The 19,933-nt window shown below is 45.3% G+C and overlaps 1 protein-coding gene across 2 annotated transcripts in view; it reads right to left on the bottom strand.

The window, feature by feature from the left end:
- The window catches only part of KCND3 (potassium voltage-gated channel subfamily D member 3), a gene marked incomplete at both ends in the record, with an annotated part of 224,814 nt that overhangs the window by 10,122 nt on the left and 194,759 nt on the right, over nucleotides 1–19,933 (bottom strand). For both annotated transcript variants that reach the window (XM_082865598.1, XM_082865599.1), the window contains one exon: nucleotides 6,918–7,080. In XM_082865598.1, the coding sequence (XP_082721724.1) occupies nucleotides 6,918–7,080 (163 nt within the window). The remainder of the gene's footprint in view (nucleotides 1–6,917; nucleotides 7,081–19,933) is intronic.

The following is a 19,933-nucleotide window of genomic DNA, read 5'->3' as shown; positions in this document are numbered from 1 at the left end:
TCACTCCCTGTTGCGAGAGCACCAGAATCACAACTAGCTGCTGGACAATCATCGACAGGAGGACACTGGAACTCACCAAAAAAGATACCCCACATCCAAAGACAAAGGAGAAGCCACAATGAGACGGTAGGAGGGGCGACAGTCACAGTAAAATCAAATCCCATAACTGCTGGTTGGGTGACTCACAGACTGGAGAACACTTATAACACAGAAGTCCACCCACTGGAGTGAAGGTTCTGAGCCCAATGTCAGGCTTGCCAACCTGGGGGTCCAGCAACGGAAGGAGGAATTCCTAGAGAATCAGACTTCGAAGGCTAGTGGGATTTGATTGCAGGACTTTGACAGGACTGGGGGAAACAGAGACTCCACTCTTGGAGGGCACACACAAAGTAGTGTTCGTATCGGGACCAAGGAGAAGCAACAGTGATCCCAGGGGAGACTGAACCAGACCTACCAGCTAGTGTTAGAAGGTCTCCTGCAGAGGCAGGGGGTGGCTGTGGCTCACTGTGGGGACAAGGAAACCGGCAGCAGAAGTTCTGGGAAGTACTCCTTGGCGTGAGCCCTCGCAGAGTCCGCCATTAGCCCCATCAAAGAGCCCAGGTAGCCTCCAGTGTTGGGTTGCCTCAGGCCAAACAATGAACAGGGAGGGAATGCAGACCCACGCATCAGCAGTCAAGCAGATTAAAGTTTTGCTGAGCTCTGCCCACAAGAGCAACAGTCAGCTCTACCCACCACCAGTCCCTCCCATCAGGAAACTTGAACAGGCCTCTTAGATAGCCTCATCCACCAGAGGGCAGACAGCAGAAGCAAGAAGAGCTACAATCCTGCAGCCTGCGGAACAAAAACCACATTCACAGAAAGATAGACAAGATGAAAAGACAGAGGGCTATGTACCAGTTGAAGGAACAAGATAAAACCCCAGAAAAACAACTAAATGGAGTGGAGATAGGCAAGCTTCCAGAAAAAGAATTCACAATAATGATAGTGAAGATGATCCAGGAACTCGGAAAAGGAATGGAGGCAAAGATGGAGAAGATGCAAGAAATGTTTAACAAAGACCTAGAAGAATTAAAGAACAAACAAACAGAGATGAACAACACAATAACTGAAATGAAAAATACCCTAGAAGGAATCAATAGCAGAATAACTGAAGCGGAAGAACAGATAAGTGACCTGGAAGACAGAATGGTGGAATTCACTGCTGCAAAACAAAATAAAGAAAAAAGAATGAAAAGAAATGAGGACAGCCTAAGAGACCTCTGGGACAACATTAAATGCAGCAACATTCGCTTTATAGGGGTCCCAGAAGGAGAAGAGAGAGAGAAAGGACCTGAGAAAATATTTGAAGAGATTATAGTTGAAAACTTCCCTAACATGGGAAAGGAAATAGCCACCCAAGTCCAGGAAGTGCAGAGAGTCCCAGGCAGGATAAATCCAAGGAGAAACATGCCGAGAGAGATAGTAATCAAATTGACAAAAATTAAAGACAAAGAAAAATTATTGAAAGCAGCAAGGGAAAAATGACAAATAACATACAAGGGAACTCCCATAAGGTTCACAGCTGATTTCTCAGCAGAAACTCTACAAGCCAGAAGGGAGTGGCATGATATACTTAAAGTGATGAAAGGGAAGAACCTACAAACAAGATTACTCTACCCGACAAGGATCTCATTCAGATTCGATGGAGAAAACAAAAGCTTTACAGACAAGCAAAAGCTAAGAGAATTTAGCACCACCAAACCAGCACCAAACCAGCTCCAAACAAATGCTAAAGGAACTTCTCTAAGTGCGAAACACAAGAAAAGAAAAGGACTACAAAAACAAACCCAAAACAATTAAGAAAATGGTCATAGGAACATACATATCAATAATTACCTTAAACGTGAATGGATTAAATGCTCCAACCAAAAGACACAGGCTCGCTGAATGGATACAAAAACAAGACCCATATATATGCTGTCTACAAGAGACCCACTTCAGACCTAGGGACACATACAGACTGAAAGTGAGGGGATGGAAAAAGATATTCCATGCAAATGGAAATCAAAAGAAAGCTGGAGTAGCAATACCCATATCAGATAAAATAGACTTTAAAATAAAGAATGTTACAAGAGACAAGGAAGGACACTACATAATGATCAACAGATCAATCCAAGAAGAATCTATAACAATTATAAATATATATGCAGCCAACATAGGAGCACCTCAATACATATGGCAACTGCTAACAGCTATAAAAGAGGAAATCGACAGTAACACAATAATAGTGGAGAACTTTAACATCTCACTTATACCAATGGACAGATCATCCAAAATGACAATAAATAAGGAAACACAAGATTTAAATGACACAATAGACCACAGAGATTTAATTGATATATATAGGACATTCCACCCCAAAACAGCAGATTACACTTTCTTCTCAAGTGTGCATGGAACATTCTCCAGGATAGATCACATCTTGGGTCACAAATCAAGCCTCAGTAAATTTAAGAAAATTGAAATCATATCAAGCCTCTTTTCTGACCACAACATTAGGAGATTAGAAATCAATTACAGGGAAAAAAACGTAAAAAACACAAACACATGGAGGCTAAACAATACATTACTAAATAACCAAGAGATCACTGAAGAAATCAAAAAATACCTAGAGACAAATGATGATGAAAACACGACGATCCAAAACTTATGGGATGCAGCAAAAGCAGTTCTAAGATGGAAGTTTATAGCTATAGAAGACTACCTCAAGAAATAAGAAAAATCTCAAATAAACAATCTAACCTTACACCTGAAGGAAGTAGAGAAAGAAGAACAAAACCCAAAGTTAGCAGAAGGAAAGAAATCATAAAGATCAGAGCAGAAATAAATGAAATAGAAACAAAGAAAACAATAGCAAAGATCAATAAAACTAAAAGCTGGTTCTTTGAGAAGATAAACAAAATTGATAAACCATTAGCCAGACTCATCAAGAAAAAGAGGGAGAGGACTCAAATCCATAAAATTAGAAATGAAAACGGAGAAGTTACAACAGACACCACACAAATACAAAGCATCCTAAGAGACTACTACAAGCAACTCTATGCCAATAAAATGGACAACCTGGAAGAAATGGCCAAATTCTTAGAAAGGTATAACCTTCCAAGACTGAACCAGGAAGAAATAGAAAATATGAACAGACTAATCACAAGTAATGAAATTGAAACTGTGATTAAAAATCTTCCAAAAGGGCTTCCCTGGTGGTGCAGCAGTTGAGAGTCCACCTGCCGATGCAGGGGACACGGGTTTGTGCCCCGGTCCAGGAAGATCCCACATGCCGTGGAGTGGGTGGGCCCGTGAGCCATGGATGCTGAGCCTGTGCGTCCGGAGCCTGTGCTCCGCAACGGGAGAGGCCACAACAGTGAGAGGCCCGTGTACCGCAAAAAAAAAAAAAAAAGAAAAAATCTTCCAACAAACAAAAGTCCAGGACCAGATGGCTTCACTGGTGAATTCTATCAAACATTTAGAGAAGAGCTAACAACCATCCTTCTCAAACTCTTCCAAAAAATTGCAGAGGAAGGAGCACTCCCAAACTCATTCTATGAGGCCACCATCACCCTGATACCAAAACCAGACAAAGATACTACAAAAAAGAAAAAATTACAGACCAATATCACTGATGAATATAGATGCAAAAATCCTCAACAAAATACTAGCAAACAGAATCCAACAACACATTAAAAGGATCATACACCATGATCAAGTGGGATTTATCCCAGGGATGCAAGGATTCTTCAATATATGCAAATCAACCAATGTGATATACCAAATTAACAAACTGAAGAATAAAAACCATATGATCATCTCAATGGATGCAAAAAAGCTTTTGACAAAATTCAACACCCATTTATGATAAAAACTCTCCAGAAAGTGGGCAGAGAGGGAACCTACCTTTACATACTAAAGGCCATATATGACAAACCCACAGCAAATATCATTCTCAATGGTGAAAAACTGAAAACATTTCCTCTAAGATCAGGAGCAAGACAAGGATATACACTCTCACTACTATTATTCAACATAGTTTTGTCAGTCCTAGCCACAGCAATCAGACAAGAAAAAGAAATAAAAGGAATACAAATTGGAAAAGAAGTAAAACTGTCACTCTTTGCAGATGACATGATACTATACATAGAGAATACTAAAGATGCCACCAGAAAACTACTAGAGCTAATCAATGAATTTGGTAAAGTTGAAGGATACAAAATTAATGCCCAGAAGTCTCTTGCATTCCTATACACTAATGATGAAAAATCTGAGAGAGAAATTAAGGAAACACTCCCATTTACCATTGCAACAAAAAGAGTAAAATACCTAGGAATAAACCTGCCTAGGGAGAAAAAAGACCTGTATGCAGAAAACTATAAGACATTGACGAAAGAAATTAAAGGTGATACCAACAGATGGAGAGATATACCATGTTCTTGGATGGAAGAATCAATACTGTGAAAATGATTATACTACCCAAAGCATTCTACAGATTCAATGCAATCCCTATCAAACTACCAATGGCATTTTTCATGGAACTAGAACAAAAAAATCTTAAAATTTGTGTGGAGACACAAGAGACCCTGAATAGCCAAAGCAGTCTTGACTGATAAAAACGGAGCTGGAGGAATCAGACTCCCTGACTTTAGACTATACTACAAAACTACAGTAATCAAGACAATATGGTACTGGCACAAAAACAGAAACATAGATCAATGGAACAAGATAGAAAGTCCAGAGATAAACACATGCACCTATGGTCAACTAATCTATGACAAAGGAGGCAGGATATACAATGGAGAAAAGACAGTCTCTTCAATAAGTGGTGCTGGGAAAACTGGACAGCTACATGTAAAAGAATGAAATTAGAACACTCCCTAACACCATACACAAAAATAAACTCAAAATGGATTAGAGACCTAAATGTAAGACCGTACACTATAAAACTCTTAGAGGAAAACATAGGAAGAACACTCTTCGACATAAATCACAGCAAGATTTTTTTATCCACCTCTTAGAGTAATGGAAATAAAAACAAAAATAAACAAATGGGACCTAATGAAACTTAAAAGCTTTTGCACAGCAAAGGAAACCATTAACAAGACAAAAAGACAACCCTCAGAATGGGAGAAAATATTTGCAAACAAATCAATGGACAAAGGATTAATCTCCAAAATATATACAGCTCATGCAGCTCAATATTAATAAAACAAACAACCCAATCCAAAAATGGGCAGAAGACCTAAATAGACATATCTCCAAAGAAGACATACAGATGGCCAAGAAGCACATGAAAAGCTGCTCAACATCACTAATTATTAGAGAAATGCAAATCAATATTACAATGAGGTATCACTTCACACCAGTTAGAATGGGCATCACCAGAAAATCTACAAACAACAAATGCTGGAGAGGGTATGGAGAAAAGGAAACCCTCTTGCACTGTTTGTGGGAATGTAAATTGATACAGCCACTATGGAGAACAGTATGGAGGTTCCTTAAAAAACTAAAAATAAAATTACCATATGATCCAGCAATCCCACTACTGGGCATATACCCAGAGAAAAGCATAATTCAAAAAGACACATGCACCCCAATGTTCATTGCAGCTCTATTTACAATAGCCAGGTCATGGAAGCAACCTAAATGCCCATTGACAGACGAATGGATAAAGAAGTTGTGGTACATATATACAATGGAATATTACTCAGCCATAAAAAGGAACGAAATTGGGTCATTTGTTGAGAAGTGGATGGATCTAGAGACTGTCATACAGAGTGAAGTAAGTCAGAAAGAGAAAAACAAATATCGTATATCAACGCATATATGTGGAACCTAGAAAAATGGTACAGATGAACCAGTTTGCAGGGCAGAAATTGAGACACAGATGTAGAGAACAAACGTATGGACGCCAAGGGGGGAAAGCGGCTGGGGGGATGGTGTGTGGTGGTGGGATGAATTGGGAGATTGGGATTGACATGTATACACTGATGTGTATAAAATTGATGACTAATAAGAACCTACTGTATAAAAAAATAAAATAAAATTCAAAAATTAAAAAAGAAAGGCTGAATACATAAAAAAAAGGGAGTAAAAGGAAAATCTGCCCCCTGGGTCCAAGAACCTTCACCAGCCAGATGCCCTAAAAATGCAGAGAAATGACATTTGGCTGAGAGGGTGAGGTATTTTGGGTAGAAGGTGGCGGCCAGTCATGAAAGGAGGCTTCTGTCTTGACACCAAAGCCTTCAGACATCTTTCATCATCCTGTGGTGAGAGGGCACTCATCCTGCCCTGCCTTCCTAAGCCGTGTTCACTGGACATCACTGAAAACTTTTCCAGGACCCATGATTAATCTCCTGACCGTCAACTGCAGTTCCGCGCCTTATCCTATGATATCATGAGGTGACTAAAGCCTGCTGTGCCATTTGTCCCTGAACTCAACGGCCTCAGAATGTTCTCCTTTCAGAGTATTCATTTTTCTTTTTAGCAGATTTATTTCTGTCACTTTGTTTCGTATAGGCTATTACAGAGTACTGAAAAGCAATTATGTTCCCCAGTAAGCTCTTGGCTGGGAAAGGGAAAAGTCCGGGCACTACCCAGAGTTGATGGCTGAGATCTTGGAAGAGGAGCCAGGGCCCAAGGAAACTGCACAGAATATCTTCTGAAAGGGAGAACAGCAGCTTGTGGATAATCGAGCGTTTGCTGTCTTGTGCAGCTGTCTGGGGCTGGAATGCAGGTTACTGGTAGGTAGGGAGGCACTTGGCGCTGCTTTACCTTCCAAAGCCAGAGGCCATCTGCGCAGTGATTCTCTCAGGAGCTCCTTGTGACAACAGCACAAGGCCAAGAGCACCCTGCCTGGTGCTGCCTGCCCCCTTCTCGGGTCTGAGGCTTACCTTTTGTGCCCTGCGTTTATCAGCTCTCTGATTCTGGTGGTAAATCCGGCTGAAGTTGGAAACGATCACAGGGACCGGCAGGGCAATGACGAGGACACCGCTCAGGGAACAGATGGAGCCGAAGATCTTCCCTGCGATCGTCTTGGGCACCATGTCTCCATATCTGAGAGACAGAAAGAGAAATGGGTGTAAGGAAGAAGGACCATTTGGGAAACAAGTCAGGCTTCCGGGCTAATCATTCACTCCTTCACTCAACAGTTGTTTAGGGTGCCTACTGTGTGCCAGGTACTGTGCTAGGACCCGGGAGTGAACAAAATAGACAAGATCCTTATGTTCCGGAGCCAACATCCTTCCAGGGGAAGACGGTAAAGTGAATATATAAAAATATTGTGACTTCTGGCTATTTCTATGAAGAGAACAGAGATGGGTGCTGTGCCAGGTTGGGGGAGTGTGGTCAGGAAAGGCCTCTCTGAGGAGGTAACATTTAAGCTAAGATCTGAAGGTAAAGAATCCAGCCAGGCAACAGCCTTGGGGAAGAGTGTGCCAGGTAGCAGGAACAGAAAGGACGGAGGCCCTGAGGTAGGAAGGGGCTCGGCCTGTTCTAGGAACAGTGAAAGGGCTAGCGGGGCTGGCGCACAGGGCGGGTGGCGGGTTCTACAAGAGGAAACTGAGGCGGCAGGTGGGGGGCCAGACCATGCGGGGTCTAGTGGGCCACGACGAGGAGCGTGGGTTTCATCCAAGTGCAAAGAGGAGCCGTGGATGATTTTGAAGCAGAAGAAGAACACAATTTCATTTTTGATAACAAAACGATGAATAATAAACCGCCTTCTATTCATGTGGAGGTTTATAATTTCCAAAACACTTTTACACATTTGCCTCACATAAGCTCCATGAACCCTGTGAGCTTGGGACCCCGATCCCCATTGTACAGATGAAGGAACCGAGGCTCAGAGGCATGAAGTGGGTTGTCCATGTTTGGGTACGCCTGGGAGTAAAACACACTCCTCTTACTCTCATCTCTTTTCTACTAGCCATGCTGTCTTAGAGGGGACCATGAGCTCCAAATCGCAGCCCCTTAAGCCGTGAAGCCACTTTGGGACAGTGCCGGCTACTCTCAGAGCTCAGAGAAACTTCACACCTTGGCAACTGCTCCCTGGGACCAGCCTGCCCTGGTGCCTGCTCAGCCCCGGGCAAGCAGGCCAGAGCCTCTCTGCTCCAATCAATAAGACACGCTCCACAGCGGTTAAGTGTTCAGCCTCTTCTTTATTGAGATAATTTAAAGGCCAAGTTAAGAAAAGCTGTGATGACTCCTTTGGCCAAAGCCAGAAACACCATCTCCCCCGCCTCTGTGCCCTCTGGGTGTCTGGAGCAGAAACTGGCTTAGGGTGACCAGGAATTGTTGCTACTGAAATTGTCAGGCTCCAAGTCACTTGTCCTGAGGGGCCCAGGTGTCCTGGGGTCCAGAGAGGCTGTGGAAAGGGATGGGGGAGCCATTTCAGAACTATGAAGTCCTCACCTCCGAACACTGAGGGCTTTGTGGAGGATGTGCAGTGATTGACACATACTTGGCGAGTGGATGAATGATCTCATTTAAGCCTCTCAACACCCTATGAAGTTGGCTCCTGTTTTGAGGACCATCTTCCTTCTCCTTGTGTCCAGGCCCTTTGTTCTGGCTCAAGCTGTCTCAGTCACACCACTGACAGTAAGGCCTGCGAGAGCTCCTTCTGGGAACTTTGATGCTAGGTTTGCCTTCTCTGCCATGATGCTCAGGAGGGGCTTCCGGTGAAGTGGTCGAGAATTCGGCTTCCGAAGTTGGACAATATGGGTTCAAGACTCACCCAGCTCCACCCTAAAATAACTGTGACCTTTAGGCCTCAGTTTCTTTGTCTCGAAAATGAAGATAATAAGAGTAACCTAGGTCATAATCCTATTGTGACGTATACAGCTCTACAAACAATAAATACTATTACTTTTACCTAGGCAGTCTGCAAACCATGGTCTCTGTTGCCGAGAAGCTGATTATTCCAAGTTCAAATCATCCCAGTGATGAAGAAAAGGGGGCTGCCCTGGAAGTGAGTCATGTTAGCTGGGGTTTTCAGATGACATGATTGAAAGGTGGACATTGGGTACGTGACCATGGGTGAAAACAAAGTGTGGCGGGAGTATGTAAGAATAGCGTCAGGAAGGCTACATTTCAGTGACTGAGGTGGTGAAAAATGCTAAGGACAACAGGAATGTTGTTTCATCCACTGGAAGGAAAGCTGTGCCTTCTGCTAGGCAGATGGTCTGCTGGAAACAGTTGACAGAGAGAAAGCTGAACAACGCATCTCCCATGCGCTCTCTGCCTTCTCCACCGAGAAGAGCGTGTGTTATCCTGGGAAGGCCAGGACAAATGTGGAAAAACAGAGATCCAGAGCTTAAGGTAGGGGAGGGGAGAGCAGGTGAGTGGCCAGCTGTCTTCAGTGGATTCCCATCACAGGCCCACCTGGATCCTACCCCAGGAGACAGGAGGAATGTGCAGATGGCGTTATAGAACCACTTCCCATGATGGCTGGGAAATCATGATGCAGCAGAGAAATACCGGGAGACTAGAGATGGAAAACTACTGTATCAATATATTTAAAGAAAAGGAAAGGAGGCCTGAGGAACCACAGACCAGCAGGCTTGGCCTCCATCAATTCTGCCATTCAGCTGCGGGCAGAATTTGAGAGTGGATTGTGAAGCGGACAGCGTGAGAACACTTGGAAAATAAGCTGCACTGGTTCATTAAACACATCTTGCCAGATGACCCTTATTTCCTGTTTGGAGAGGGTTAACTGGCTGGTGGATCAGGAGACCGCTACAGACCTACTGCATCATCGTTGCAGCAAGGTGTGTGCTTGCCCCCGTTCTCTGTACCCTGGACAAGCTGGAGGAACGTGGAGGGGACTGCAGTGTGGCTGGCAGGGGCTGAACAGCCATCTCGAGTCTTCCGGCCCTTCTCAAAGATAAACAGAAATGGTCCCAGGACAGCAAAGGAAGTTCCTGGTTTTCATGTGAGAAGGATCTCCTTCAATGAAAGAGTAAATGAGCAAACGAAATAAAGAAGGGATCTAAAGTTAGGTCTCCAGTGGTGCATTTCAGAATTTTTTTAACAACTCATGTAAGGCCAGAAGGAGGCAGTGTGGCCTAATGATTGAGAGAGGAATCAGATCTGGGTTGAACCCGAGCCCAAAGTTACTTACTAAATAGTTAAGTGTCCTTAGGGAAGTTATGTAACCTGAGCCTCTACCAATATAAATGGGTTTTACAAACCTAACTTACAAGGTTGTTGTGATAATTAATGAGATAATTCAGAAGCATCACTTGATGCTGTATCTGGGTAAATGTAAATTCTCTATAAAAATAACCAGTGTGGTAGGCATCGATTGTTTTGTCTGCTAATAACCTACACCCTCCTAGGAACCGAACCCCTCCCCTCCCCATTACAACATAAACTCTGTCCAGAGGCGCTGGGTCTCAGAGGAACTGCCATAGTCTTAACAAGCCTTCCCCGACGCCTCTGCTCCAACTGGCCACAGGTAGTAAATTCAGAACAGGCATCTGACTCAAGCTGGGCCAATGAGTTCTTTCCTGGCTTCGTTTTTAAACAGCTTTATGGAGATACAATTTAAATAACGTAAAATTCATCCACTTAAATCGTAAAATTCAATGGTTTTTAGTGTATTTACAAAGTTGTTTTACCATCCCCGGAGTCTAACTTAGAGCATTGTCATCACCCCCAGTAGAAACCTAGCACCCATGAGCAGTCAGTGACCATGGTACACCTCACCCTTCAGCCCTAGGCAACCACTAATCTACTTTCTGTCTCTATGGATTTCCTTCTTTCGGACGTTTAATATAAATGGAATCATACAGTATGTGGCCCCTTGCGCCTGACTTCTTTCACTTAGCATAATGTGCTAAGGGTTCAAGGTTCGCCCGTGTTGTAGCATGTATCAGTACTTCATTCCTTTCTTATGGCTGACTAATATCTCATCGTATGGATAGACCACATTTTGTTCACTCATTCTTCAGTTGAGAGACATTTGGATTGTTTCTACTTTTTGGCTATCATGAATAAACTCCGCTATGAAAATTTGTGTACAAATTTTGGTGGGGATATATGTTTTCATTTCTCTGGGACTCATGTGGTAACTCTATGTTTACCAGTTTGAGGAACTGGTGAACTGTTTTCTAAAGTGGCTGTGTCACTTTACAATCCCACTAGCTATAAATTAGGGTTTCAATTTCTCCATATCTTCACCAACACTTGTTACCATTTGTCTTTTGATCCTAGCTGTCCTAGTGCATGTGACATGGTATCTCATTGTGTGTTTTTTTTGTTTTTTGTTTTTGTTTTTGCGGCACGCGGGCCTCTCACTCTTGCGGCCTCTCCCGTTGCGGAGCACAGGCTCCGGACGCGCAAGCTCAGCGGCCATGGCTCACGGGCCCAGCCGCTCCGTGGCATGTGGGATCCTCCCAGACTGGGGCATGAACCCGTGTCCCCTGCATCGGCAGGCGGACTCTCAACCACTGCACCACCAGGGAAGCCCTGTGTTGGTTTTTTTTAACATGTTTTTAAAAACTGAAGTATAGTTAATTTAGAATGTTGTGTGAATTTCAGGTGTACAGCAAAGTGATTCAGTTATATATATAATATATATTATATTTAATATGTATATTATTTTTCAGATTCTTTTCCCTTAAAGGTTATTACAAGATATTGAATATAGTTCCCTGTGCTATATAGTAGGTCCTTGTTGTTTATCTATTTTATATATAGTAGCGTGGATCTAATCCCAAATCCCTAAACTGTCTCTCTCCCTCCCACCTCCACTATCCCCTTTGGTAATCATAAGTTTGTTTTCTATGTCTGTGAGTCTATTTCTGTTTTGTTAATAAGTTCTTTTGTATCATATTTTTTAGATTCTACATATAAGTGACATCATATGATATTTGTCTTTGTCTGTCTTACTTCACTTAATATGATAATTTCTAGGTCCATCTGTGTTGCTGCAAATGGCATTATTTCATTCATTTTTATGGCTGAGTAATATTTCATTGTATATATGTACCACATCTTCTTTACCCACTCATCTGTCAATGGACATTTAGGTTGCTTCCATGTCTCGTCTATTGTGAATAGTGACTGGGGTGCATGTATCTTTTTGAATTAGAATTTTCTCCAGATATATGCCCAGGAGTGGAATTGCAGGATCATATGGTAACTCTAGTTTGAATTTCTCATTGTGGATTTGATTTGCATTTACACTGTTGGCTAATGATGTCGGTCAATTATTTTCTCCTCCCCTGGATTTTTACCCTTGAGATCAGATCAATTTCTTTCTTTCTTTCTTTCTTTTTTAAAAATTAAATAAGTTATTTAATTTATTTTTTGGCTGCATTTGGTCTTCGTTGCTGGGCGCAGGCTTTCTCTAGTTGCGGCGAGCGGGGGCTACTCTTCGTTGCGGTGCGCAGGCTTCTCATTGCAGTAGCTTCTCTTGTTGCAGAGCACGGGCTCTAGGCGTGTGGGCTTCAGTAGTTGTGACACGCGAGCTCAGTAGTTGTTGCTCCCGGGCTCTAGAGTGCAGGCTCAGAAGTTGTGGTGCACGGGCTTAGTTGCTCCATGGCGTGTGATATCTTCCCGGACCAGGGCTCGAACCCATGTTGCCTGCATTGGCAGGTGGATTCTTAACCACTGCGCCACCAGGGAAGTCCCAATCTCTTTCACAGAAGTGGAAACTGCAACTGATAAAGCTCTGGAGCTGTTGGCAGCCATGCTTTCTGCCATTGGGAAAAGCCAGATTGTAGCTAGATAGGGAGCAGGCTGACAGTAGAAAGAGATGAGAGGTGAAAAGGGAAATCTGATGGAGGTTCGAGTTCCTGTCCTAATTCTTACTGATGACCAGCTTTACTTTTGACTTTCCTGTGGCTTGGTTGTGCAAGCCTTCTTTTGACTCTGCATACTAACGAATCATTGCTTTTGTTTAACCTTCTTCCATTTGGTTCCTATGACAATGACAATGATGATAACGATGGTGATGATGCTGGTGATGATGAGGCTATGACTGATTATTTTTAATCAAGCTCTTCAGATTTCTAAGTGACAGCACTACTATGCATGGACGTCTTTTGAAGTCAAAAGGATTTTTAACAGGTTGTAATCGTGGGTGAAATCAACCAGATTAATTTTAACAAAGATAAATGACAACACCAGCATTTTGATTCAAATAATCAATGACTTGTATAGCTGATGAGAGAGACCAGCTTAAAAGCCATCCAAGTTAAAAATCACTGGGGGGAATTAAGTTTAACATAGCCACCGGTGTAACGCAGCTGCTAAAGACCTAATGCCGCCTTAGGCTGGACTGATAGGAGTACATAGCCCAGAAAAAGGGGGCGGGTGTTCAGACTGTGCTCCTCGGTGCGGACCACTTCTAGGCCACCGTGTGGAGTTCTGGGCTCTACATATTGTATAGGATATGATTAACTGGGTCACGTCCAGGGAAGGGAGGGTGGGAGGGGGAATTGTCTGGAAATCCTCTCCTAGGGGAAACGATCAAAGGGACAGGATCGTTTGGCCTAAGAAGAGGGGATGGAGAAGGGAAGCATGAAAGGGAACAATGTACTGGAGACTGCGCTAGGAACTCTGGCATCACTGGGTCTCACAAAAACCCTGTCAAGTAGGGCTGAGGAGCCGGTCCTGAGAGGACAGCGACTTATTCAAGGTCCTCAAGTAGTAAGAGGCGGAACTGAATGGGTTAAAACCCAGGTCAGTCTGTTTCCATTGTCCTGCTCTGTCCCTCACATCCCGCTTCTCCAGAGGAGTGGGTGGTCATGGGAGAGGGCTCAGAGGAGTCAGCTGGCGCTCACCCCCTTCTCAGCATCTCTGCCCACTCAGTGGTAGCAGTACAGCATAGCGGGTAAGAGTGTGCACTCTGGGCAGCAGACTATCTGGGGCAAGTCCTGGCTCTGCCACTTGTTAGCTGGGTGACACTTGTGCAAGTTACTTCTTTGTCCTCAGTTTCCTGGGACCGATAAAATAATAGTACCTACATCACAGAGTTGTTGTGAGGGATAAGATGAGTTACCATTTGTCAAAGGCTCAATTCTGGCACATATTAAGAACTTATTATAAACGTTTATTAAATAAATCCTAGGCCCAGACCACTGTCGTTTTTCGACTGGACTTCTGCAAAAGCCCCTTAACCAGACACGTCACTTGCACTTCTGTTTCCCTTTAATTCACAAAGAACCGTAGTCTTAGAGTGCAAATCCAAGCACATCATTCCCTTGCTAAATCACTTCAATAAATGTTGGTCGAATGTGTGAGTTAATGAAGAAAACATACCTTTTCATAATGTTTTTGCAAAGACTAAATTCCCGTTACATGGTAAACGCTCATTAGATAGCAGCTGTTAGGATTGTAATGACTGTGATGGGCAGTGCCCTTTGTCCCACAGCCCCTCCTGGGCCCACCTGGGCAGGAATACTGAAGTGCTGGAGCTGACAGTGATTCTCTAAGTTCTCGTGGCCTCTCTGGCCTATTTTCTCCGTGGAATTTTGAGGAAGGAAAGGGGTGAGGAAAGAAAAAACAGAAAATGTCGTGGCCTAGAAAAAAAATTTTTTAAGCCATAGCCTTATTTCCTTTCTGTCTTCCTCGTTTCAGGCAAATAAGGACTCCCCTCCCCCACCTCCCATCCTGGCTCTGAGGGTGGGGAAACGTACGGTACAAGAAAGCTTCTCCTGGAGGTGACATGCCACGTATGGGGAGCTGTGGCGCTCAGCCCAGACCTAGGACTCACACGCAGCCCTTAACTGGGGCCAGCGTGGAGCCAGCTGTCTGCTCCTGAATGGGTGGGGCTCAGGGCCTCCCTGCTTCTCTCCCAGCACATCCTCGGTAACCCTCAGTGAAGTCTGGGCTGTGGCAAGAGCAGGGAGGCTCACCCTCCTAACATGGAAAGCTAATTAATTTGTATTAGGGCTTAGGGATAATTAAACTTTTTATCTGAACTTAAGCTGCGCAAACCACCGGCCTTGTACAATTAATTGCTGCCTTCGTTCCCTCCTCCAGGGGCTGAGAGATAAGTGCAAGCCAAGCTCCCCAGTCTGATTCTGTCTTCCTCTCAGGTAGGGGTAAGGCTGCCCAGCTGGTGGGGAGTGCATTCTTTACCGGAGGCCCGGCCACCGCCCATTCGGGGTCCAGCTGCTGGGAGCTCTGACACGGAGGCACGTCCTCGATGAGTTTCTGCAGTCTCCGCCTCACTGCTACACCCACTTCTATACCCACCTTCTCCACTGAGATACCCCTGAACTTGGCTTCCGCCTTTGCTCCTAGAACCTCCGGTGTTGGAGATGCAGATGAGGATGAAAGCTGTCCTCGTGGCTGGGGTCAGGGTGAGCAGGGGAGTTAGGGCAGCCTAGGTACCACAGCGGTTCCAGTACTCAGAACGCTGGGGCTGCCTCCTTGTCCGGGGGCAAAGGACAATGGTAGACCACCCCGGAGGACACAAAAGACACCAGCCTGACTGATAAGTTCACCCCGTGAGGAACATCTGGTCAGCCCCTTTTCATGTCCAAATCCCCTCCTACAAAGCCGCACGGCTGTAATCTTTTTTTTTTTGAGCTCTTAAATCATGTCAGGTACTGCCAATACATGATCTCATTTGTTCCTCCCAGCAACCCTAAGCAATAGATGCAATGATTACCTTCATTTTACAGGTGAGGAAACTGAGGCACAGAGTAATTAAGTAACTGGGCTAGCCCGCTGCAGACCCGGGACATGGATCAAGCCTCGCAGATTTCAAAGCCCCTACACACACTACTAGTTACGACAGCCCAAAGCCATGGTCCCCGAGGAGCCACCATGGCGGGCAGCAGTCTGGTTAAAGAGCAAGGGGGTACTTCAGAGGTGTCTGGATCTAGGGCAGCTGCCTAACCACGCCCCTGCGCTGCTGATTCTCGAGGAGGGGGACTTGGGGAATGAAATGAAAGCCCCGTATTACTCTTCCTTCCTACAGCACGTCCCTCCTCCCCCGAAATAAAACCACCACATCTCTGATCACCACCCTACAGCTAGACACTCTCCTGGGCTCACCTGCAAAGTGAGCCCCAGCAGCGAGCCTGGAGCCCAAAGGATGGGTTGGCATTTTGGAACCTTGAGGTTCCTCTGAAGACCTTGGGGGGCTGGACCCAGAGAGGAGAGCTGAGGCTCAGAGCAGGGGACTTTATTAACCATCACAGTGACAATTCAGTAATAGTTTATTTTTACTTAGCATCAATACGTGCCATTCAATCTTCATAACAACCTTCTGAGGTCTAATCAGCCCCCTTTTTGAGATGAGGAAACCGAAGTTCCGAGAAGTTAACATGCTCAGGATCGTCGGCCTATCCAAGCCAGTATTCCGAATTGGGCTTGTCTGACTGCAGAGCACCCTCTTTCTTACCGTGCCCTACTGCAGGAGGAGAGAGACGAGCCAGGGGACCTGGCTAGTCCACAGGAGAGAACAGCTTCAAGAAAATGGAGACACTTTCAAAGCGGTGTGAGCCCAGACACCCTGCTGGGAAGCTCTCAGCTGCTAAGGGAGGAGTTCTGGGTTCTGCCAGCAAAGAATCCTGGGCAAGGGGCATGTGTGACCTCTCCAGGACTTTGCTGTGGTTGGCCTGCCCTCAGGGGCACAGCCGGTCACAGCTGCAGGCTCTTGGCCACTGGGAGTCTGTGGCGATAACCTCCTTATTTTGCCAGTTGTGCTGGATGACAAAGCTGTTCTTCTAATCCAGCCTTCTCAGAATTTAGTGTGCATCGGAATTGCGTGGAAGGCTTGTCAAAACATAGACTGCTAGGCCCCAACCTCAGACTTCTGATTGTGTAGGTCTGGAGAAGACCTGAGAATCTGCATTCTAACCAAGTACTTAAGGGACACTGATGCTGGTGAGCTGGGACCACACTTTGAGGACCACCGCTCTCAACCATCCTCTCTCCGGAGGTCGCAGATCTTCAGACGCACAGAATGTCAGAGCCAGAAAATGGTGGCAGCAACCAGACTCAGACCAGTCACTGCACCTAGGAGGAAACTGAGAGCCCAAGGTCATAAATCAGTTGAGAGCCGGCCTGATCACTGGAGGAATGCCCCGCCCATCGTGTGTACTCCACACACACCAACCTGCATGGGCCCACAGCTTCTATCCCATCCCTCTGGATTGATTCATTCATCAAACCCCTGCTGGGTGTCTGCCTTGTGTCTGTCACTCTGCTAGGTGCTGGGGATACAAAGCCAGATAGACATGTCCCTTGCCCTTAAGGAGCTTATGATCTCATAGGGAAGATAGACAAGCAAATCATGATGATGGTTCAGTGTCCTTGCACTACAGGAAGGTTGTACACAGGGTCCTGTGTGAGCACTAAGGAGGGACCTCTAAATCAAGCTAAGGACCTCCCAGAGGCAGTGGCACAGGCCAGTTTCCTGAACCGTAAGCCAGTAGGGCTTGCCTACTATAAGGAATTACTGGAACTGTAAGGAATTACTGGCTGGAGGAAGATGAGGAAGTTAGGCTGGAGAGGTGGTCACATGAACTTTCTCCTGGGTTAATCTGAGGAATCTGAACTTTCTCCTAAAGTAAGATGATTAAATATTCATCTTTGAAAGAGCACTCTGAAGCAGAGTGGAGGATGGGTTGGATGGGGATGAAGGGAAACCAGTTAAGAGGCCGCTGCACCAGTCCAGGCAGGAAATAATGATGCCGGAACCAAGGCAATGGCAGTGGGGATGGGACGGAGGAGATAGACACGGATCATTTAGGAAGCAGAACCTGGGGGACTTGGTAACTGACTCAGTGTGAGGGTGAAGGGAAGGGAGGGACCCCGGGGGGCACTCAGGCTTGGAGGATGGGGCAAACCCTGTGTACATCTCAGCCAAGCTCCCATCCTCCCTTGCTGTCTACACTCTGCACACTGAACTTATCTCTGCTCCCGGAGGCATCAGGCTCCTCCTTGACTTCAAGCCTTTAGCCAGGCCCTCCTCTCTCCTGGGAACTCTTTCTCTTTCCCAGGCAACAGCTACCCATCTTTCCTGATGCTGTTCAAATGTCACCTCCCTCAGGCTCTCGAGTTTCACTCATTCCTGTGTCTTTCCATCTCCATCAGACCCCTTACGCCTTTATGCCTTGCTATACCTTTCGGAATGGCTGTTTTTGCCATTGGCAAAAGTGTAATCTGAGCACAGGGCTCTCTATCTCTGCATCCCCGGAGCCTGGCATGTTGCAATGTGCACAATAGGGACTCAACACTCAGAGTGAATAAGAGAGAACGCAGCAACTCTGGTATGTGTTCCATGGACTGTAGGGGCCTCCAGGACTGACTCCTGGGATCAGACTGCAGGCTCCAGGAGGGCGGAGGCTGTACCCCCTGTACCTGGAACCATGCCTGGCACATGGTAGGCACTCAGGGTATTTGCTGAATGAGTGGATGAACTATGAACAGATTAGCAGTGGAACTGCTGACCCCAGCGGATCAGACCATCAGGGAGCCCTTCGGCTGCAAAACATCTAAATCCTGAATCAAATACACTTTTTGAGGCATTGTTGAGTTCACTCGAAGTAGGGGAAATGTATTTACCCCTATGAAAAAGGAACAAACCACAAGGGAAAATCACAGCTGGGAGGAGGGTGCAGTAAACAGAGGAAGGGACACTGTTGCTCTGAGGGCATGTGCCAACGACAGCCCGGTGACCTGGGACCCGTCACTGGGAAACTGAACCTTGGCCCAATGGCAAAAAGGAACTTTCTCAGAGTTTTCCACTGAAGCCAGGCCCAGCACATGGGCTGAAGTGCTCCCAAGATGGTAGTACTACCTAGCTTATGGGCAAACCCGATTTAAATCCTGTCCGGAGGAAAACACCTTTAACTGGGGCCTTCGGGATTCCTACAGATTAAAATCATGTAAATGTGAGTTTGCTTAAAAGAATCACAAGGAAGCAAGCGACCATGAGTGAGAGTCAACAGAAAAAAAACAAAGAGTGGATTTAGACTCCCCCGGCCCCAACTAAAGAACTTCAGATACTGGAATTGGTAGATGCAGAAGAGTTACATTTGGAAATAATTTTTTTTTTTTCAAAATAAAGGATGGAATCACAAAGATGAACTACAATAGACCAGTATCAGGAACCACCAAGCAGATATGAAAAAGAATCAAATGGAGCTTCTAGAACTGAAAAAGTGAAATGCTAAAATTAACTATGACTGAACATAATGCCTTAAACAGACTGGTTATCCTTAATGAGTTCAGCTTCTGGAGTAGACCTCGTCTCCCCTACCTAATCCTTAAGTACCCTCATGTTGTCACTGGGTCCAAATAGTCCTCCTAGCTGAGTCTATTCCTATCATGACTAGTAGGAGGACAGTAAAGACCAAGGAGCGGCCTGCAGCAGCCATGTCACCAAAAGAGGTGGTCGCTGTAGTCACATCATGGTGTTGATTCCTGTAAAGACGCAATCCCTTTAGCTCACACAGCTCCCGGGAAAGAGACACTAACACGGATGAAAATACAGAGGATAAGCAGACAGCAAACCAGTGCTATAACTAGACAGGAATGGTGCCAGCCACCTTTGTATAAAAACCAGGGAAGGAGATGTAATCACGTTCACTACTGGTCTCCTGTCAATGAGAAAATAGTCAAATGAAAATCGGAATTTGGTTATTTCTGGTGGCATTTCCTAAATACCCAGTCAGTGGTTCCCTGCTCTCTGAGTGGGCTTGCTCCGAGTGTGTTCTGCAAGGACATTTGTCCTTTGGAAGGAAGAAGTCGAGGGACCACCCTGCCCTGACTGGACCCAGCTCTGGGGACGAGTCTCATCAGACCTGGAGGGGGCCCGTGCCCTGACTCAGGGTGCCTGTGGGCCGGGAGTCACCTTGGCACAGTCAAAGTACTAGCCCCAATCTTTTTTTTTTGTTCTTCAGTAACTTTATTTTTATTATTATTATTTTTACATCTTTATTGG

Source organism: Leucopleurus acutus, assembly GCF_964270905.1.
Source record: "Leucopleurus acutus genome assembly, chromosome: 2".
Classification (NCBI taxonomy): Eukaryota; Metazoa; Chordata; class Mammalia; order Artiodactyla; family Delphinidae; genus Leucopleurus; species Leucopleurus acutus.
This window is presented reverse-complemented; position numbering and strand designations above follow the sequence as displayed.